This window comes from Pogona vitticeps, chromosome 1 (genome assembly GCF_051106095.1).
Source record: "Pogona vitticeps strain Pit_001003342236 chromosome 1, PviZW2.1, whole genome shotgun sequence".
NCBI classification, from domain to species: domain Eukaryota; kingdom Metazoa; phylum Chordata; class Lepidosauria; order Squamata; family Agamidae; genus Pogona; species Pogona vitticeps.
Window position 1 is genome coordinate 201566125 of NC_135783.1, and position 22883 is coordinate 201589007.

Sequence of the window (22883 nt, forward strand, 5' to 3'; positions counted from 1 at the left end):
GCTAGAAAAGGAGTGTCAGTCATTGGACAGGGGACAAATTGGGGTGATCCCAAGTCCTGTTTGGTGCCTTCTCCAGGGAGAATAAGCATCTCCAGTGCCAACAGAAGGCTCACTCCAGTGCAAGATAAGACAGATCACACTGAAGATAAGAACCTTTTAAACAGAAAACACACCATTCAAAATCCCCCAAATTCTGGCAACGTCAGGTCCATAGAATGATGAAGTAAAAAAAATGCTTCCGGTGGAAATATGGAGTTGAATTTTGACTTTGATCTACAGGAAACATATATCCATGCAACTTGGAAGTTTGCTTTGAAAAATGAATGAGTTACACTTGTAGGCCCACAGCTTAGTTATGATTATTTTTGCCATTCCTGAAAACAATTTGTTAGTTTCCCTTATTTCTACCTTCCTATATCTCAAACATTTAAAAAAACAACCCAAATCTGTGAGTACCGTACATTTCTGGTCTGTGGTACAAAACAGATTTTGCTCCTGTCTGCCTCATTAGTGCTTCAGCAACCACAACGGGACACAGCCTTGACAAGAGGTAAAGTATAAGGGAGCCCTTAAATCCTGTGGTATTCCTTCCTTACCATTTAGTGGGGTCAGAACCACATCCTCGCCATTATAGAATTAACTTGAAACTTGTAGTTCCAACCACCAAGTCCCACAGTTGTATACTCATTGTTTTCAGCTTTTAAATATTGTCTTGCAAAGTTGTAAGCCATCTTGGGTCCTTTTCAAGGAGAAAGGTGGGCGAAAAATGCATGCATGCATGCATACATACAAACAAACAAACAAACAAACAAACAAAAGAGGGGTAGCATTTATCACTTGTTAAGTTAGAATTGTAACATAATGGAATACTTTCATTATTGGGAACAGGGATTAATTATGAGAAGTCAGTTATTTGTAGCTAGTTACCTCTAAGCTCTGGTACATTTTTAAAAGTAAAAACGATATTTTATAAATTACCACGGATCCATGACCCGTAGAGGATAATGAGGTAGATGATAAGAGGGACAAATCAACTGAGGAAGGGGGAGGAAAGAGAGATGAAAATAAGACATGTGTACGATCTTTTGTGAGTGGAAGGGTAGCTGGGTTGATGTGCCAACAAACAAACAATATCTGTGCATTGTTAGGAATTACCTGAAAGGTGGAAGAATCTTAAAAAGATTGCCTTCACCGTGAAGCATGAAGTGGCTCCTCTACAGTCCAATGAAGTGTCTGTTATCAGAAGAAAATGTGTACTTTTTGAGGTGAGATCAGTTCTGTGCTATGAACCGAATGATTTTCCGTTTTTTGTTCCGATAACAAGCTGGTGGCAAGCTTCACTGAGCTGAGAAATTGTAAACTCTTAGAAAAGGCTGTCGAAAGATAACAATTCAATGTTTCTTGCTGTAATATATTTTGGATGAATCTGATAATTTAAAGCCCAGTTCACCCAAAATGAGGACGACACTTGCATCCTTTTTATCCTCAGTTATGTCTAATCTGCTTCTAATTCTTACACTGTGCCACTGTTGTCAAACAGAATTTAGATTTTAAATGTTTTATACTTATCTACTGGGAATGTGTTAAGTGCATGTGAGTTTGTGTGTCTGGGTTGTGCAGACTGGATGTAATAAAATTTTAAGCAAAATTAGGGGAAATACTGTATGAGTACTTAAAAGGGAATGATTCAGGGTTCATGAGATGGAACATACTTAATGAATGGCAGCTAAGGAAAGGTTATGGTATAGTCTCAATGGATCATTCGCTTAACTTTTCCAGAAACCTGAATTCCAATATACACCTGTACATGCTATATCTTTCAGGTTAAACAGCAAGAATTCAGAAGCAGATTTAAAAATGAAGTCTTTTTCAGATTTGATGCTGAGAATCCTTACATATGCATAGATAAGGTAATGATGCACTTCAGGCAGACTAGTTATCACAGTTTTAAAACAATCTAGACACAACTAGCCTTATTGATATATTTATTGCCTATTCCCATGCCATTTACAGCAACCTGATATTATAAAGGCTTTGTGGGATGAGGTTTTCTTAGGTAGTGGGGAAAACATCAACCGCTGGCTTTTCTATGCTGCTGGAAAAGGGGGGGGGGGGAAGCATGGTCCTCTTGAAAAAGGGCAAACTTAAACCTGAGCCATAACTGTATCTTGCATACTTCAATGTGCAACTTCATTCATTCATTCATTCATTCATTCATTCATTCATACACTCATTTATTTATTTATTTATTTATTTATTTATTTATTTATTTATTTATTTATTTATTTATTTATTTATTTATTTAATTTATTTCGACTCAGCCTTTCCTCTTAAAAGGACTCAAGGCAGCTAATAGCATTAAAATATATTATTTAAAAGCTAGAAACCGTACATATATGAATATTAAAAAGGAATCAAGCAGATACCACACTAAAAATGGTAAACAAAATCAACACCAAAACCAGATTCAAAGTGATAAAGCACAATACTGAATTGGGGTGGGTGGGGAACCTCACAGACAGTCCATAAAGGAAATCCCGTCTGAATGGAAAGGTCTTCAACCTGCTTGTGGAAGGACAGCAAAGATGGGGCCAGTCTGGCCTCCTGTGGGAGGGAGTTCCGGAGTCTGGGAGCAGCCACAGAGGAGGCCCTCTCTTGTGTCTCCACCTTCTATGACATCTATGGGATAATTACACAATGGAATATACAATTGGAAGCTAAATATTATGAACTTATACCCACAACTATCTTGGATCAGGGAAATAAGATGAAAAACTTTTGCAAAGTAGGCCCTGAAATGTCCATCCTTGTGTATTATGGTTTGGGGTTTTCAGAGGTTAGCATTAAACATGACTCTCTAGGGACCAAGCATGGAAACCTTTTTTTGTGTGTGATGGCAATGAAGGAGCACCACCAAAATGAATCTGTTTTCTCTCTTTCTTTGTTTTGAAGAGATGGAACTTCAGAGAGATCATTGTGTGTAACAAATCTGGCACATTTTATAACAGTCTTTGAACAAAGCTATCCAGTGATATGTCTAACTGATTTTGTAAGGGCAAGAAAGCTATCACACAGTTATATTCTGCTGTCTTGTTACAGCAACTCTGAATAAAATAAAACAGAAAATAATTACAAAAACCTTCATCAGCACACACAGTGTGCCATTTTTATTACTGCACTTTCCAAAATACTTCTGAACCGTATCTTTACCTTGCTGGCTTGTCTTGGGAGGGTTATACTTTTTTTTTTTTAGAACACCCTTCTCTTGTCTTACATCTTTTGGCCAGAGCATGTTTGGCAGAAGGATGATTACATGATGAAAATGCTCAGATTATTTTCCTGAACAGATTTCTTTTTGGCAATATGTACGCTTCACTTGGGCGGTTAAGTATCTTCCACTAATAGCTAGCAATATGATCACTCACAATCTAGGGTAACCGGATGAAAATGAGGTGAAGGTTCTTGTATCTGTATCAAGTGAGTAGAGGAGAAAATGTCAGCAGGTAAAGGTTGCAGTAAAATCTGCAGTGGCTGAAATTTGCGCTTCCAAGCAACAATTACAGGAACCTTGTCTCTTTCGCCTGGTTACCCTAACATTGCCTTTTCAACTTTGCTTGAGAAATCCACATTCTGACCCTTGCTAACAAAATCCTGATTTCTGTTTTAAGTTAGTAAGATGTTTCTAAATGGTATCCTTCTAGACTCATAAAGAGATTTCAAAACTGGAGGCGGAAATGAAAAAACTGCAGGAAACAGCAGATCTTTTTGAAGTCAGTGTGCCAGAATATAAGCAGCTGAAACAATGCCGTACCGATGCCATCTTGCTGAAGTCTGTCTGGGATATGGTGGTCTTTGTCCAGGTAAGAAGTTATTTTTGTCATTGAAAGAGGGTTTTTTTTTCTCGAAAAGTCGATCTGGGCAGAATGAATCGATGGATGTTTACATAGTGAATGGATGGCATTTGTGAATATCCACTCTGTATTGGATCTCTCTCTCTCTCTCTCTCTCTCTCTCTCTCTCTCTCTCTCTGTGTGTGTGTGTGTGTGTGTGTGTGAGAGAGAGAGAGAGAGAGAGAGTTGTGACATGTCTTACCTGTGTACCTGTGTAGCTTAAATTATAGGATTAAGAAATGAAGCAAAATTGCCAGTGCCAGAATCTCAGATGAATAATGTGTCTATTCTGCATTATTTCCCGAGCCAGCAGTTGAGAAACTGCATCACCCTCATATGAACCTCATCAAAACCCCACTCCAGAGCTCCACACAGAAGTTCAGTCCAAAATCACATTGGGTTCAAAGTACGGCAAGTAGGGGAACATGCATAAGGAGCCCCAGCCTTCTCCACTCTAACCCACTTGGAAGTCCTGCAGAGGTGAAGGTCTGCACGTCTGTTCAACCCATCACACTCACAGCATATCCATGACCAGCAGCCTTTAAAAAAAACACACAAGGCCACATATTATGGAAAACATGATAAGCCCATTCAGCAGATCACGTAGCCGTGCTGTGCAGACCTTTCTATCAAATACACAGAGATCTCCATGACTTCGAGGTTGGTGCTTGCATTCAAAGGAAGTCAATTTAGGGTTAGAAAACCACGGTAGGTTTGGTGAATGGCTGCTTCTATGGATTTTTTGTTTGGCAGCCTCTGAGGGATAAACTGTACATTAAAGGCAAGGAACACTTCATTAGAAATATCTTAATAAGTTTTTTTTTTAAAAAAAACAACAACATTCTAGCATCCCAAGGATTGATTTTTTTCAGACCTTCATGTCAAGGGACAAACCAGCAAACAACCCTGTGTTTATTTCTTGAGAGCAGCAACAACAACAAAAAGCAGGCCAATCCTGCTGTGATTTCTGCTGTTCAGGATTTCCTGCTTCTAATCACGGCTTAGCATTAGATAATAGGTGGTAGATTTTGGTGACCAGGAAGAGTAGGAAACATTGAGTTACCTAATTTTAATAATTTTATTTGTGCAGCTACATAAGGGAAGAGGTGATTGTGTTCCCCTAATAATGTCACTGGCTTTGCGTGCAGTGCACCTTGACTGCTGTGAGTGTGAGGTGCCATTCACTGCTGTGCCTCGAGCATTGCTGGGGTACCCCTGCATGTAATGTAGAAGAATCCTGAGAGCCATGGATTCCTCTTGCCTGTCGTGAAGCCCAATTGATTACCAAACCAGAAATTGGGAGTCATATTAAATTGTGGCTCCTGATTCTGCTTGGAGACAATACATGGTTACCTCAAGTCAGTAAGTAAATGATATTGTTGCACCTGAGGGAGGCATAGCATTTGAATTCAAAAGCCCTTTGAGAAGCCACAGTTTGACTGTTCATTCTAAATCAGTTTGGTACGCTGAAATCAGGAAGACTGTCTTTGATCTCTAAGAATCAAGCTTAGCCTTAGAGCGAACTTAGAGAAGGAAATAGCTGTTGTCGTTAATCTGCCTGCAGCTCAACTAGCTTTAAATTCTTCTTTATTTTGTGTGAAAAGATGGAAATACATAAGATAGATAATTGGTCTCAAAGAATGATTACACTGCAAAAAAATGCAGGAAAAGCTATGGTTTTACAGTGTACTGATTCACATTTTCCCATTGACTACATGACTTAAAGGGAACAGGAGTGGAGTCACTGGCTGCAGTCACAGCAGCAAAAATGTTTTTGAGTTACTCCTAGTGAATTTTGACTTTTTTTTTGAGTTCAGATGACACAAGGCCATGATCGATTCTTTTGTTTCCCCCTCCGTGCTATCTCCGCACCGAATCCAGCCCGCTGGGAGGCTACTACTTTATTTGTTCTGCATTTCATCGCGCAGTAGAACTGACATCCTACTGAGTGTGTACTCCAAAACCAATTCATTTCCTATGTGTCCCACGTGCAGTCCCACCTCCGTCACCTGCTGTGGTTTGACTCCCTTAATTTTTAAAAACTTAATTTTCAAATGGGAATATTGGCACATTGGCATGCTTCTGTCAAATACAGAGCATTGGTCCCCCTACTGTCTTTTAACTGCCACTGCAGGGCACTGTGGGTTCTCCATAGAGGGTCACGAAGCAAAAGGAAGAAATGGCCCAGATCAGTAAGTGGTCAGCAAAGGCATTGTGCTGACACAGCAATATACCACACAATTTTGAGAGGAGGGGGGGAGATTAAGAAAGGCACAAGAAAAGGAAGAGGATATGTCCCACTAGACAGTTGCAAATGAACGTACCACATCTAATTCACACACCCCCCAAAGTGGAACGGTTAAAAAATGTATGAACCAGTATCACAGGATATATGCCACGTGACCACAACATGTGACTAGACAGGAAACCGAAGATGAGAGAAAGAAGAGGGACAAATTTTCTAGTCTGAGCGCAGACACTTTTGTTGTTTTTCAGGCATGGTGCCCGAATGGCCTCCCCAGGGCATAAAAAGCTCTACGGTGGTGACACTGTCCCTGAACATCCCCAGCCTTGTCTAATTTCAGAGGCAGCCCTCTGGTCAGTCCTTCCATGAGAGACCACCAGGGCACAGTGGAGAATCCACAGGGTCCAAGAAGGAATCTTTCCTGAAACCCCAGAGAGCCATGGCTGCCAAACAGAATTAACAATGCTGGGCTAAATGGACTCTAACTAAGTTTAAGAGCAAGCAAGAGAATATAGCCCTAACTAGAAGCGTGCACGGAACTGAAAATGATGGATATGATGGGAGCCCCACCCCAAATCTGCAGTGTTTCCACCACCGCTGGGGCTTCTGCTTGAAAAAATACGCAGCAACAACGGATCAGTTTGTATCATTTCAGGCACACGTTTGCTTGAGCTGATGTAGAAAAACTATTGCACCAACACACACTCAGGAACAGCAAGCAAAGCCCATTGGCAAGATTCTAACAGCTAAGGGGACAATTACATTGGTAAAAGAACTGGGATTTGAATTGGGGTTGGCGTCATTTAAATCGCTGTTTTAAAATGTGACTACACGACACGCACAGGATCCCATTGCCGCTGTCACGCTCCGGATTCATGTTCTTCTGTTCAAAAGCCTGTTATTTTAAGTCCTCCACTGGGGGTTGTGCATTTTAACTCAGGTGTGATATTGCTGTTTTATAAATTGACTTGCCCAGTCTGGGGAAATTGCTCCCTGTGTCTAGGTTGCCCTGCTTGTTCTCTGTGTTGCATGTGTTGGACTTGCCAGGGAGGGAGGAGAGGTGGGTAGGAGGAAGGCTCGTTGTCTGCCAGGGAGGGGACTGGTAGGTGGAGGAGAAACTAAGGCACACACAAGCACATGGAGGACTGGCGGCTACCTATCCTTCTGCCGCTCCAGCCAGCCAGTTTCAGCCGGTGCCTCCTCCTTCTCCTGGCGCCGTGTGTGCATGCGTCTTGTTTACATGATTGTTTTGCAACGTGTGTCAGGGTATTCACACATACATACCTGTCTGCCTCTCTGAATTCCAGTCTTAGGTTGGGAAGAGAGAGCAACTGTCTGGTGAGGACTTCCCTTCACAAACTCTGGATTATATATTTCTTCCAAGAGAACACAAACTGCGATTAAAATGGCACGTGACTCAAGAGTTGATTTAACTTGGTGTATTTTATGCCAACACATACTCTGCACTATTGTCTTAATGTAAAGAGGCCCTAAGGGCAAGCAAAGCCTCTCTGGGCCAGACATTTTTACCACTTAGAAATGGCAAGCAAGTCTTCCTTTTAAAACGAAAAAAAAAAGCTGCATTCCAACACCAAAGTGCGAGGGCACTTAGACAGTTGTCATTGTTGTTTTGCATTTGCTTTCCAACAAAGTGTAGCATGGCTACAATTAAGTCAAATGAACTGGGAAGTGAGAAGAGAGGACAACTAGGAAATAATTAAATCATCAGCCTCCTTTCCCCAGGTTTTGATGAGAGGACATGTTGAGAGACTTTCCGTGTTTGGAAATGTAATGTGTTTGAAATGTGAATCTGGACAATGTTTTCTGCCATGAAATATGAGTGAACGCTCAGAATGAAGAACATGTTTCTTAGATTAGATTTCAGCCTCAGTAGGTTTCAGATTTTGCAATCTATTTTGTAGACTTTCTACATTATACATATTTATACAGAGTCTGAAAAGAGTTGTGGGATTTTCCTTCCTCAGATGAGCATTAAAGACTGGATGAAAACACCATGGAAACAGATAAATGTTGAACAAATGGCTGTGGAGCTCCGAAGATTTGCAAAGGTGATAATCCTTCACTTACAAGGAGGCATTTTTATGCAATTCGGGTTGTATTTATCCAACCGACAAACAAGATGGGATAATCAACTTTTCCAATCAAATCTGAAAATAAAGTGAAACCCCAAACCCACAGCTGACCAAAGCCTTTGCTGATATCCACTACAGTCTCAACATAATGTGCAAGGTTGTGGTAGGTTTTTCGGGCTGTTTGGCAGTGTTCTGGAGCTTTTTGTCCTTTTCAGGACATTGGGTGATTATGGTGATCAGGGTGTTTTTTGTTGTGGGTGTATTGTTGTGATAAGCGGGGACATGATCTGTCACTGTGATTGATGGGTGTCATTAGCTAGTCTTTTGTGTGCAGTGATCACTGGTGGCTGGATAGAGTTTCTTGACCTTTTTTGCAGGCTGTATTTTTCAGTGCTGGGAGCCAGGCTTTGTTGAGTTTTAGACTTGCTTCTTTTTTGTTGAAGTTGTGCTTGTGGATTTCAATGGCTTCCCTGTGCAATCTAACATAATGATTGCTAGTGTTGTCCAGTACTTTTGTGTTTGGAAATAGGATTTCATGTCCAGCTTGTTTCAGGGCATGTTCATCAACTGCCAATTTTTCCAATTGTTTTAGTCTGCAGTGTCTCTCATGTTCTTTGTTTCTGGTGTGGATGCTGTGTTTTGTGGTCCCAATATACAGTGGTGCCCCGCATAGGGATGATAATCCGTGCAGCAAAAATTGTCGCTATACGGATTCGTCGCTATGCGGATTTAAAAAGCCCATAGGAATGCATTGAAACCCCTTCAATGCGTTCCTATGGGCTTAAAACTTACCTTTTAAGCGAAAATCCTCCATACGGTGGCCATTTTGGGCGCCCAGTAAGCGAGGAATCCGTCCCTGTTTTACCCGGCAGCCATTTTGGAAACGCCAATCAGCTGGGGAAAAAACATCGTTATACGATAATAGGTAAGCGAAACAGCTTACCAATAATCGCAAAGCGATTTCCCCCATAGAAAACATCGTTATGCAATCGCAAAAACATTGTCACTATGCGAATTCGTCATTAAACGGAGCGCCCGTTATGCGAGGCAGCACTGTATATTCCTGGCCACAACTGTAAGATATCCAGTATACTCCTGCAGTGGTGAGGGGGTCCCTTTTGTCCATTGCTGACTGTAACATTTGTTGTATTTTTGTGGTGGACTTGAATACTGTTTGTAGGTTTCGTTTTTTCAAAAGTTTCCCCATGCAGTCCATGACCCTTTTCATGTATGGCAGAAATATTTTATTTGTGGGTGGCTGTTTTTCTTCTTCAGTTCAATATTGTTTTCTCAGTTTGATGGCTTTTGTGATTTCATTCCTGGAGTAGCCATTTGCCTGTAGGGCCCAATTCAGATGGTTGAGTTCGGTGCTGTGAAACTGAGCTTCAGAGTTCCGATTCACACGGTCTACCAGTGTTTTGATTATGCCTCTTTTTTGTCGTGGGTGGTGGTTGGAGTTTTTGTGTAGGTACCGGTCTGTGTGGGTGGGTTTTCTGTAGACTTTGTGTCCCAATAGGAGGTCAGGTTTGCGTATCGCCATGACATCTGAAAAAGAGAGTTGGCCCTCTATTTCTTTTTTCCATGGTGAATTGTATATTTGGGTGGATGCTGTTGAGATGGCTTAAAATTTGTTCCAGTTTTTCTTCACCATAGCTCCAAACTGCGAAGGTGTCATCCACATATCGGAACCAGACTGTGGGTGCGAGGGGTGCCGAAGCCAGGACAGGTTTTTCAAAATGCTCCATGTATAAGTTTGCTATAACCGGGCTGAGGAGGCTCCCCATGGCCACTCCTTCTCTCTGTTCATAGAAATCATTATCCCACTGAAAGCTCGTCATTAGGCAGTGTTGGAAGAGGGCCTTGATGTCTTCTGGAAAGAGCTGCTGGATGAGTGTCAGTGTGTCCTTTATCTCAGTACCTTGGTGAATAGGGATACTATGTCAAAGCTGATCAGTCTGTCTCTGGGGTTGAGTTTTAGGGTGCTGCTCTTGTTTATGAAATGTCCTGAGTCTTTGATGTAGGATGAGTTTTGTCCAATGTGGGTCTGTAGGAGGGTGGCCAGGTATTTTGCTAATTCGTATGTTGGGGAGCCAATGGTACTTACAATGGGCCTGAGTGGGATTGAGTCGTCGTGGATTTTGGGGTGTCCGTATAGTCTTGGTGGGAGAGCTTCTGTTTTGCAGATTCATTGAAGGATGTTGGGGTGCAGGGAGGGACTCCTGATCAGCATGTTTGTTTGTTTTGTGGTTTTGTTGGTTGGGTCCCGTTTCATTTTTCCATAGGCGGTGGGGTCTAAAAGTTCCCTGATTTTGTCCTTGTATTCTTCTGTTTGCATGACTACTATGGCATTGCCTTTGTGTGCAGAATAATGATGTCAGGATCTGAGTTTAGGGACTTGCATTGCGTCAGTTTCTGTAACGGCCAAATGCTATGTAGCTTCAGTATGGTCCAAGTGTTCTGTACATATAACAAAGATGGTCTTGGCCTGGTCCACAGAAGCCTTCTTTCCACTTGTTCTGCAACAATAAACTTCCCCTTTCTTCAACTAAAATCTCTCAGTCTGATCTGAGCTTACACTCAAGGAGAACTGCTTACAGCTCTGGCAGTTGCAAGGATCTACATTGTTTAATACCTACTAAAATGGAGTTTTAAAGTGAGCTAGCTGGATAGCTCAGTTGTTTAGGTATCTGGCTGTAGAGCCAAAAGTTGAGAGTTCAATTCCTCCACTGTTCCTCCTGTGAAGTATAACCAGCCTGTGTGGCCTTAGGGCAAGTTGCACAGTCCAAAATAAGGGAGTGGTAAACCACTTCTGAGTATTCTCTATCTGGGAAATCTTGAAAAAAAAAGTCACCATAAGTCAGAGTTAACTGGACAGCATATGAGGATTATTAGTAAAATAAAGTTTTAAGCATGACATACAGTAGTTCTGACTTATGAAATCTGGTACACAGGACATTAAACATTAGTTTTCAAAGGTATCATTGTCCTTACATATTGATTCTCCCCTTTTCTTCTTGACGTCTTTTCTGCCTAGGATATGAAGACTCTGGATAAAGAAGTGCGAGCTTGGGATGTGTATTTGGGATTGGAATCAACTGTTAAAAATGTATTGGTCTCCTTAAGAGCTGTCAATGAACTTCAGAATACTGCCATCCGGAAAAGACACTGGCAGCAACTCATGACTGCAACCGGGGTATAGCTTTTTGGTTTTTCCGCACAAGGGCTTTACACAGGTAGATCCGCTGTCTTCTCCCCAGGTGCAAAGGGATTTGCTTTGTTTCCGCTGCCAGGTACGCTTTGTCATGGATGAAGACACCACGCTAGGAGATCTTTTCGCCCTTCAGCTCCACAGGGTGGAAGATGAAGTTCAGCGCATTGTGGATAAAGCTGTGAAAGAGATGGCAATAGAAAAGGTAATGGCTCCTTTGGTCGTAAATAGTCTGCATCCAAAATGACATTCATGTCAATCGATCAGCAGGCTTGATGTTAAGACCAGCAGGGCTGCCACCTGAAGAAGGATGACTGGATCCTACTCTGTTTTCTATGGTCACCATATTTTGCAAGTGATTCACAGCCATGACAACATGGTGTTTTCCTTTTTCCTCCCCATAGGCACTCATGGAAATCAGCCAGACATGGGGTGTTATGGATTTCTCATATGAACTACATTACAGCACTGGCACACCATTGTTAAAATCTGAAGAAAACCTCATAGAGACATTAGAAGACAATCAGGTGATGACTCGCATTCAGTTTTATTTACTTTGGAGGAATGGACTGAATGTTCCCATTTAGATTATGCCTTACAAATGCCAAATTCGTTACCTTTGGCCTATGTATTTTGGCCGACGTCTGATCTGCTGTCTTATTAGACCTTCCTCCAAGGTTTAATGCATATTGGAGGTAGTGCCTTGTAGCTTTGTGGGTGGAGTGTTGCTGACTCCATTAGAGGTATAATTATCATTAAGCAGTACTGTGCATTTTCCCTTGCAAGTGGTGCACAGTTTTCAAGCAGCCACGATTTCCTGCTTTTTCCCCTTTACTGAAATGCAGAGCAAAATTGTATAGATCTTGGGAAATGTATAAATCTCTGAGGCAAGGAGCACATTGACCTCTTGGTGGTCTCGAGAGCAATGAAAATGCGCCTTTCCCTTGGGCAATGTGAATTTTGTTTTTCATTCCTCTCCTTCAGCGAGTCCTCTAGCGACACAGCTTTTATGACACCACAGCCAATGGCAGTGAAAAGGGGGCTTATTTGGGGGGGGGGGATATTCCTTATTCAGAACTGTATGTGTATCTCTTTGAGTTCTGGCCCTCGTAAACATGCGTGCTGTTTATGCTGAATCGAAAACGCAGATCCTGTTACAGTTTCAACTGAGAAGCATTTTTATTTTAAATGAACAAAATATTAGTTTCAAAGTGCACTACTTGCCTCAGTACAGTATTTCAAAAAAGACTACAATTCTAAGCATGAAATATATCAACATGATCGTAAAATCTCTGGGTGGTTCCCCTGAAAGTTTATTTCAGTGGGAGCAAAACCTTTTTAAAATTTCCATATACTTTTTAGCATATGTACAAAAGAATGTCAATAGTTGCATTTAATTAAATATTAATTTGTTTTAATCCACGTGGCAGCCCTTCCTATTTCCAGGCTTAAACCACAATTCCAAATATTCCCCAAGTAAACAAAAAATATATATGAAAAATATGTGTTGGCTTTAAAATAAAGAACAAATTGTCTCCAAGAGACTGTGACAATACTGTCTTTACATATATCCCCCTCAGTTCTAAGATAGAATTCAGAGTCAAGAATGGTTATGAGGGGCAGGCACTGAGGACCTATTACACTGATGCCGTATCAGTTACACTGGCCTGCCTAGTCATTTCAGGCTTCAGTTTAAAGCCCAGAATAGTTTAAGACCAGGTTATTTGTGTAGCCCCCTCCCAGGGGCCAGTGGACCGCATCCTTGTAAACCTAAGCTCTAAGGTGAACTCAAAGACCCAGTTGTTCACAGGCTAACCAGAACGTTCTGTCAGCCTGCTTGGCACCAAGTGGTTGAAGCCTTCCTCCCATTGAATAGTCAGTAGTAAGAAGATCGTGCAAATCACATGTAAAACGTTTCAGGACCATGACGTGTGTTTCTGTTCATCTCAGTTGCAGCGTGGGACAAAGGAGCACCATCAAAATGTTATAAGGCACCATTCAGGATCCAGCAAGCCATGCCCTTTCAGGAGATTCCACTCCATTCCTACCCTTGTTCTGTTTTCATCCCCCAGCAGCACTCCTTCGCTCGCTTCTCACTTATTCTTAATTACTTAATTTATATCCTGCCTTTCTCTCAATAAAGAGATGCAAGACGGCATGCAGCAACTAAAACACAGACATGTATTTAAAATCCAGTAAATGAAGCCATTAACGTTGAAATCTAATTAAACCAACAGAATGTTAAAATCATTATTAATCAAAAGATATTTAAAATTACTTGCCAAATGTATGCTGATAAAAATTCTCATTGGATTTGTGGAGTGTGGTTGCCCACTAGGACCTTTTCTTGAAGTTGATTTGTGCATGGGTTCAATACTTCTTCCCTGAATGACATCCTTTGGCTACATAAGAATTCCCTCTTGAAGAAGGAGCTTGTTAATAGTCTATGTGAGGGTAGACTGGTTTATGGTCTAGCTGCTTCTGCTAGCACTCCCTTTGCTAAAATTGAAACCAAAATTGAACTGATGTTTTGCTTTTTTTGAAAATCTGTCAGAGTACAGTTAAGATATCAAGTATACCATAAAATCAGAGCTTAGAAAAGTTAATTATTTGGACCACAGCTCTCCAAATTCTTCAGCTATCATGGCCAATGGCTTTGCTGGCCGGAGAATTCTAGACGTTGTTATTTTTCCATGCTCTGAATAAATAAATAAAAAGTAAAAAGAGATTCCCCCCAAAAAAAGAAAAGAAAAGGAAGGATAATGTTTCTTCTTCTTTAAACTCGAATATTCCAGTCTTACTGGATCTCCTAGACCAGTGGTTCTTAACGATGAGTCTCCACATGTTCTTAGACTAAAACTCTCAGAAGCCTTCACCACTAACTGTTCTGGCCAGGATTTCTGGGAATTGTAGTCCAAGAACATCTGGGGACCCATAGTTGGGAACCACTGTCCTAGACTATCTCTGCTTGCTGAAGGCTGTGGCTGTAGGTAGAAAGAAACTGGCAGTCATTTGTGCATGGTGCTGCCTGGGTGGTATGTACTGAAATGTCATTTATAGATGCCATGGCTCTTACAGTTATTGAAAACAGGGAGATATTCTCATTTGAACTAATTGATGCAAATTGCATCCTGGACCTTTTTGTAAGGCCGAGTGACTAGAGTGGTCGAAATGACCAGATAGGCGGGGTATAAACAGAATAATTAGAATAAATTGAATGAATGAATGAATGAATGAATGAATACATACATACATACATAAATACATAAATACATAAATACATAAATACATAAATACATAAATACATAAATAAATAAATAATGTGGCTCTCACCATAAAGGAGCTACAAAAAAAAACCCCCAAGCCACAGGATGAGAACCCTGGCACTAATTAAATCCCAAGTCAATAGTTCTCTGTGGAAAATTATTGACAAGCTTCATTCATTGTCAACAGTTGTCTTAAGTTAAGCACATATTGGTTAAACAGAGTGCATCCTCCTCACATATGCTTCAAATCCAGTAAAATGGGGATGTTACTCTATTTGTGATGTTCACACATGCATGCTGAGCCTTATGGAAGCACTGATCCTACCCATACATAAGAGAGAGGTGTCAGTAGATTTCATGAAGCCTTCAGCAGGGTGTGGCGTTTTTTGTTTTTAAAGTAAAATTCTTCAAACAACAACAACAAACAAACCTGAGGAGAGAAACACCCCCTCTCCCTGCCCAAAAGCAGCTGAATGAGAAATGAATGCACTCAGCTGGTTGATTATTGAGAAGGAAATTAAAACCAAGTAGGAATGGAATGGAAAGTTTTAGAGTCAGGCATGACTTACTAACAGTGACAAGGACATTGTGCTACAGATTCCCCCTTGTTAACAATCGGAAGATGTCAGAATGGCAATCAATATAATTAACAAATTGCTTTATTACAATATTGTTGCAGGTTCAGCTTCAAAACGTCCTAATGAGTAAATATGTGGAATATTTTTTGGTGGAGGTCAGCAGCTGGCAAAAAAGATTAATGGTAGCAGATACGGTAATTTCACTGTGGCTGGAAGTGCAGCAAACCTGGGCCCACCTGCATAGTATTTTCACCAATTCTGAGGACATTCGGAATCAGCTCTCAGAAGACACCAAAAGATTTGAGGGAATTGATCAGGACTTTAAGGTAAGAGCAGGCCTACATTTTTCATACATGGCAGGAAAATGTGGTCCTCGCCAGACCAGATAGGCAGGATATAAATAAAATAAATAAAATAAATAAAAATAAAAAATGAATATTTTTAGAAAAAATGTCATGGTTCTTTTTCAAGTAAAGTCAGCCCAAACACATTTATGTTTCATAACGCAAGAGCAAAAGGGCTTCTATGTCCAACACTTATGTAGTCTTGAAACCTTCACTTTTCTGTGATTGAGGTGGATACTGGGTATTTGTATTCAAGCCAGAAAGAACATGGCCCAGTTCAAATGGCTAGAAGGGGCAGAACAATTTATGTGGTGGAATATTGGGTCTATAACCTAACCCTCTCTCCAAGGAGCAGATGTGATGTGCAACGTTGGTACTCTATGTAAAGAGTGGTCCGTCGGCCACCTCCAGTGAGCGAGCAAGCAAAATTGTGACATGCATTCCTAATCAGCGAAAGTTTCATATTTCAGGCAAAGTAGCCCATTTGCAAGCCGGTGCCACAGCAGGTGTATTTGTCTTTCTGACACCACAAGAAGATGCTACCTAAACAGCAAAGAAGTTTTTCAGACTGTGCTGTTAGGGTTCAGTGTCTCTGTAATTACAGTATAAATGTCCATTCAACTGCTGTAACTATAAACTCTAGCCAAAATCCTGTTAGAGAGCTACGCCCGCCTAACTCAAAGTTACACAAGCAGTTGCAAAATTCACACCGTTCGTTGTCTAATCAATTGCACAAACAGGCACACAATGCGGAGTGCTGAGCTGCAACGCCCAGAAACTTCTGCAGGCTTGACACTATGCCAAGTGCAATACGATTTCAGTCTATATGTTATTAATAATGTGAGGTTATAAGATAGTATCAACAAGTGGGATAATAACAGTGATATAATAGTGGGATTTACTTCTGAGTATCCAAGATTCTACTACCGACCTACTTGGGTTGGATCCAAACTATGTTAGCTGAAGGTACCATAAAATTAATGGAAGAAGTAATCATAAGTTAAATCCCACTGATTTTAGTGTGAACAAAGGGCAAAACCATCTTAGTGTAGATCCATGCCTTTATCTAATATTTCTCACATTAACCATACAAAGTAGGCAACTACAAATTCATTTTCTCAGGATGACTTTCCCAGATATTGCCCTGCATTTCAGTTCATGTTGGAACATATTCAGATCTTTCCTATAACCATATATGAGCCAACAGTGTGATGTAGCAATAAAAAACGTCAGTGCTATTTTAGGCTGCATTAACCAAAGTATAGTTTCCAAATCCTGCGAGGTGCTGGTTCTCCTCTATTCAGCACTGGTTAGGCCTCGCCTTGAGTATTGTGTCCAGTTCTGGACACCACACTTCAAGAAGGATGCTAATAAATTAGAAAAAGTTCAGAGGAGAGTGACAAGGATGATCAGGGGGCTGGAAACCAAGCTTTACGAGGAAAGGCTAAAAAAATTGGACATGTTTAGCCTGAAGAAAAAAAGGTTGAGGGTTGATATAATGACATTTTTCAAGTACTTGGAAGGTTGTCCTACAGAGGAGGGGCAAGATCTGTTCTCGAGCATCCCAGAGTGCAGGGCACACAACAATGGGCTCCAGTTACAGGAAGCCAGATTTCAGATGAATATCTGGAAAAACTTCCTAACTGTTAGAGCTGTATGACAGTGGAATCATTTACCTCAAGAGGTGGTGAGTGCTCCAAATCTGGAGGCATTCCTGGGAAACTTAGACAACCACCCGGCAGATATCCTTTGAGTAGCATTCCTGCATCGAGCAGGGGGTTGGACTCAATGGCCCTATAGGCCCCTTCCAACTTCAGAATTCTATGGTTCTGTGATTTTAATACAGCATTCCATCCAAAATGCCACACTGGCTATTAAAGGGGAAAAAGTTTCACTGTGTGTTTAAAAATATTTTTATTCCCCCCCCCCCTCCACTTTACTGTTTGCATTATTCAGGGACTTATGGCTGTGGTGGTGAAGACAAAAAATGTGATAGAAGTAACAAACCAGATGGGATTGCTTGAGAAACTGGAAATCCTACAACAGAGGTTTGACTTAAATAAATCTAACATTTTCCATTTAAATACTGTTGCTAATGTAATCTGTCCTGCTTGAATTCGAGTATTTGCAAATGCTGATACATTCCAGCCTGGATGACAATCAGCACTTCTCAGTCTCATTTCTGGCAGTGGAAGCTAGTGGCTCTGAGGTCAGAAGGACGTAAATCTACTCTGGGTTTTAGCCCAGAGTCCAGACTTTAAAGGACTCTGATTCTGTTAAGGGGATAGAGTTCACCAGGCTAAACCGCAGAAGCCTGTGCTGCAGGGTCAGAAGAACAAGCAGTCGTAAGATCGAATCCATGCGACGGAGTGGGCACCAGTCACTTGTCCCAGCTCCCGCCAACCTAGCGGTTTGAAAGCATGCAAATGCGAGTAGATAAATAGGGACCACCTCGGTGGGAAGGTAACAGCATTCCGTGTCTAAGTCGCACTGGCCATGTGACCACGGAAGATTGTCTTCGGACAAAACGCTGGCTCTATGGCTTGGAAACGGGGATGAGTGTGGTAAAAGCGTTTCCTAAGAAACTGCTTTTACACGGAACAGAGAGGGATCCAGGAATGATCCGTCCCTATCTCCAGCAAAATCGGGTCCTGTAACTTTGCTCTAGGCGACTTCTCACCCTTTCGCCCAAGTCTGTCCCGATTTTAAATAAACAATGTCTAGGAGCTCTGGAAGATCTAATCTTCCTTTCATTAATTTAGGACCCTAATTTGGTAGCGTAACGTGGCCAGATCAAAACAATCCTAGTTCCAAAATATCCAATTTACTACAGTAGCTTGGTCTAAACAAGGAGACAGCTTACAGACAATTTGTCTTTTTATATTTTATTACAAAAGATATCATCTCAACAAGCTCATTTTAACGTCATTCAGTATTTCCAAATTATTTCCAAAATAACCCCCAGCCTTAGCCACCAGTCATTTCCTCTATAAAGTGAAAATAATGAACTGTCTAACTATATCTTAAATAAGCATTCTTACACAATCTCAAAATAAAGTCCTGTCGGCTGCATATCTCTCGGTGTGTCGTCTCTCTCCCTTCCATCTCTTCTCCGTCGCTCTCCTCGTCTCTCTTCGCCCATCTTTCTTAAATTAAGCCTTTGTGTCCCTGTTCGTTGGAGTTTTGATAAGGGTCAACTTGTTCTTCTTTACTTTTTTTTTTCCTTCGGCTGGAAAAAGAACTGACCTTGTACAATTTTTTCTTCGTAATTAACACCTGGACATCAGTCAGCTTCTAGTTGTTTCGTTGCTGTTATGAAACAAAATCCATCTCTATTCTACTTTTACACTTTTCATAATCAAATTCATGACAATGAGCACCGCCCCCTAAAGTCGAATATGACTGGACAAAAATTGTAATGGGGAACCTTTACCTTTACCACCAAGTCTGGACTACAGCATCAGTTTCTAGCAGTGCTCTGACTAGAACTTAATTTTATACTTATGCAAACACTGCCACATTGTTCTTGCCAAATTTTTTAAACCTTCTCCATCCATAAGATGCATAATGGCTCCATCTTCCCAGTGTGCTCATGAGATATCAATCAGACATTACAACCTGTACGCAAGTTTCATGTTTATTACCTGCCATGTAGGTAATTTTTTTTGTATCATGTACTGTAATTTTTGTACCATGTACTAGGTTGCCAACCCAGCCCAGTTGGAATCATTCTGTTCAGTTCTTTGACATCTTGGAATAGCTGGTTTTACACACATCAATAAACCATGAGCTGCTAGTTTATACCTTACAGGTTGGGCTTGCTCAGAATAGGTGGCATGCCATTATAATTGAAGTCGTTCTTTGTAGCCGACATCTGTACTTGCAGTTCCCCAGCCACCTACCACAGAATTACAGGCACAAGGAAGTAAAAATGCCTACTTGCTTCAAATGTTGTCACATAACAGGTTGTGTACACTCCAAACGTTCATGAAACAGACTTGTGGCTGAATATGACCTCGTTCAGCTAGGTAATTAATATACTACCAGAAAGTGCCTTTAATTGCTTCTGTGTTTTAGTTCTTGTCTACCAAACATGAGGGTTGGTATTTCCCTGGGAGGATGAAGCCAAATCTTTTTTTACAGTGCCATTTGGTATGTGGAGTAAGTCTGTGGTTCAATGGGGCTTCCTTCCTTGGTAAGGTCATTTAAGGATGGTGCTTCTGACACAGGGAATCTGTGGGAGCTTCTGCGGCCCTTGTGGACTGTCCTGTAAACCTTTCCCCTCTTCTCAGACATTCCTACAGTATATTCAAGGCGAGAAGTAGTAAAAAGTTAAGGACAACTCTAAAGTGGTGTTTATTGTGTTTTAACTTATTGTACGACTTTAAGGTGCTTGTCTGTATTGACAGTAGAAGGGGCACCAGGAGAACCAGACTCTTCACCAACACAGAAATGACAGTGTGTTTTCCATAATGTACCTGGCTTGTGGGTGATATTGTTGGTGTTTCCCCTACCTCTTCTAAGGCTTGCAACAGTGGCCAGATCTTGCCTTTTTTTTTCTTCCTTTCTCCCTTCTAAAGACATGGCCAGTTTTGCTCCAGAGGTGGAGTTTGGGTGCCCCTTGTGCTTCTTATGCAATTGATTATCTCCATCCTTACACCCTCCTTGCTACCCACTTTCAAGTAGTTTCAAACTGGTGGATAAATAAAATAACAGAAACAAGAGGAGAAGCTCTAGGAGGGGAATGGATTTCCCACTTGATTATGAAAGGACTCCTTAAGATGTAATGGAGAGAAATGCATTATTGAAAAGTAGCTTTTAAACCTGCATTCCCTCCCAATGAACAGGACTAACTGGGAGAAAGGAAGCTAGTCCCATCTGGCAACGTCCTATTGGATTAATTTGTTTTCATTTCTGTTGTAGCAATTCCAATTCTGCATTAGAAATACAAGGTACAGTATATGGAAATGTCTTTGTGCCTGTTTTAAATTATTTATTATTCACCAAGATACGAACACCTGCCATCTTTACCTATGACACACATACTGTGGAACTGCTATTTCCACATAGTCATCATCACACTTATTTTGTCTGTGGATTTTTTTTGAGGGGGGGGAAGGCACCAAGAGTTTTTATTGTCGTCGTCGTTTAGTCGTTTAGTCGTGTCCAACTCTTCGTGACCCTATGGACCAGAGCACACCAGGCCATCCTATCTTCCACTGCCTCCCGGAGTTCTGTCAATTTCATGTTGGTTGCTTCACAGACACTGTCCAGCCATCTCATCCTCTGTCGTCCCTTTCTCCTCTTGCCGTCACACTTTCCTAACATCAAGGTCTTTTCCAAGGAGTCTTCTCTTCTCATAAGATCGCCAAAGTACTGGAGCCTCAGCTTCAGGATCTGTCCTTCCAGGGAGCAATCAGGGTTAATTTCCTTTAGAATTGATAGGTTTGTTCTCCTTGCAGTCCAGGGGACTCTCAAGAGCCTCCTCCAGCACCACCATTCAAAAGCATCAATTCTTCGGCGGTCAGCTTTCTTTATGGTCCAGCTCTCACTTCCATATATCACTACAGGAAAAACCATAGCTTTGACTATTCGGACTTTTGTTGGCAAGAGTTTTTATTGTACTCTCATAGTTTTACCTTTCACCGTTGTGGGTACTTTTTGTTCACAGGCTCACTCTTTGTGAGAAATCCTTAGCCAACTATTTAGATGCCAAGAGAGTCACTTTCCCAAGGTTCTACTTTGTTTCAGCTGTGGATTTGTTAGAAATCATCTCCAAAGGAACTCATCCTAAGCAGGTACAGTAAACACTTCTTATCTCGAGCTGCTGGCCTGCATCGCTCGACTCTCGCTGGCAGTGAACTAAGGCACATTGTCACTATTTTGTCATCTTTGGCAACAGATCACCAAGCACTTGATGAAACTCTTTGACAACGTGGCGGATCTTAAATTCGAGGAGGACGAAGACACAGAAAGACAAACAGCCCTGGGGATGTACAGCAAAGAGGGAGAGTGTGTCCTATTCTCGGAGCACTGTTCCTGTGAAGGGCAGGTAAGTCCGGCGGTGTCCTATATCACAGCTTACGATGGCCCAACTCATCCACACCTGAAAAACTGAGAGTGAGATGCCGCAACCCTGATCTCTAATGGCCACTTGGCTGTGGAGGCAAGCGGGCACAACATAAATGGGAATCCATCAACATAAAATACACATTAGGAAAAAAACCAGCCAGTGTGAAGCATGAGAATCTATCCACAAACTGTTAACCAGACTGCCAGAAATCTCTTCCAGCTTCTTCTTTGAAAAGGGGCTGGAGCAAAAAGTCAACTAGGAAGTCCATCTTTTTTTGGTGACAACAAGCGGCTGCATTAATAACAAACTCATCCATCTCATACCCACTCCAGACCTCTACCAGACATCCATGCAATGAACCCGTAATATATCCCGACAGCCGTGGCCTGAAACAGCACATAGATAGCTTAATGATGATTGGTTCCCTGCTTCGGGAACCAATTTTTCGCTAGACGATGATTTTAAAACAGATAATCGGCGGCTCTAAAATGGCCGCCCACTGTGCTTTAGGACAGATTGCTCACTTTACAGGCACCAGAAAATGGCCTATGGAGCATCTTCGCAAAACGAGCAGGTATTTCGCCCATTGGAATGCATTGAACCGGTTTCAATGGGTTTTTTAATTTCGCTTGATGAGGATTTCGCTTAACAGCGATTTGAAAGGAACGAATTATCCTCGTCAAGCGAGGCACCACTGTATACTGGGGTTAAATGTCCCAATTAGTTTTAATGTTAATGCGGTTCTTCCTATTTGTAACATTGTGGCCGGTTACACTATGGAAATTATTTATTTTTTCCCTTGGGCCGCTGCAGCCCTTTAATTTAAAAATAAATAAATATTGGTGCGTCAATATGTCAGGAAGGTATTCCTGTTTGGTAACATTTTGTATGTTGCGTGGACAGCTCTTAAAGGAATACAGAGCCTACAATGGACCTAGACACACACACCCATGAAAAGCTGTTACATCGTTGGCTGAGTAAATGATTTGATAATGGCTATGTCTCATGTGACTGGAAATTTATACAACCATCTAACTGGGTGTAAGTAGGGAACAGTTGCCTCATGTGATCTGGGCCTCACTTAGGACTAAGTCCAATAAAACTTAATAAAACACAGTAACATTTCCTCTCTTCCCCACTCAGTTATGAATCAGTTGGATAACGCTAGTAAAGACCATGTAGCTAT

General features: G+C 41.3%; 1 protein-coding gene across 1 annotated transcript in view; it reads left to right on the forward strand.

Moving 5' to 3' along the window:
- The window catches only part of LOC110088588 (dynein axonemal heavy chain 11-like), a 269144-nt gene that overhangs the window by 22098 nt on the left and 224163 nt on the right, over positions 1 to 22883 (forward strand). The window contains exons 9-19 of the mRNA XM_078394150.1: positions 1149 to 1265; positions 1824 to 1910; positions 3702 to 3860; positions 8121 to 8204; positions 11263 to 11421; positions 11519 to 11641; positions 11841 to 11963; positions 15382 to 15606; positions 17581 to 17672; positions 21296 to 21422; positions 21527 to 21676. Of these exons, the coding sequence (XP_078250276.1) occupies positions 1149 to 1265; positions 1824 to 1910; positions 3702 to 3860; positions 8121 to 8204; positions 11263 to 11421; positions 11519 to 11641; positions 11841 to 11963; positions 15382 to 15606; positions 17581 to 17672; positions 21296 to 21422; positions 21527 to 21676 (1446 nt within the window). The remainder of the gene's footprint in view (positions 1 to 1148; positions 1266 to 1823; positions 1911 to 3701; positions 3861 to 8120; positions 8205 to 11262; positions 11422 to 11518; positions 11642 to 11840; positions 11964 to 15381; positions 15607 to 17580; positions 17673 to 21295; positions 21423 to 21526; positions 21677 to 22883) is intronic.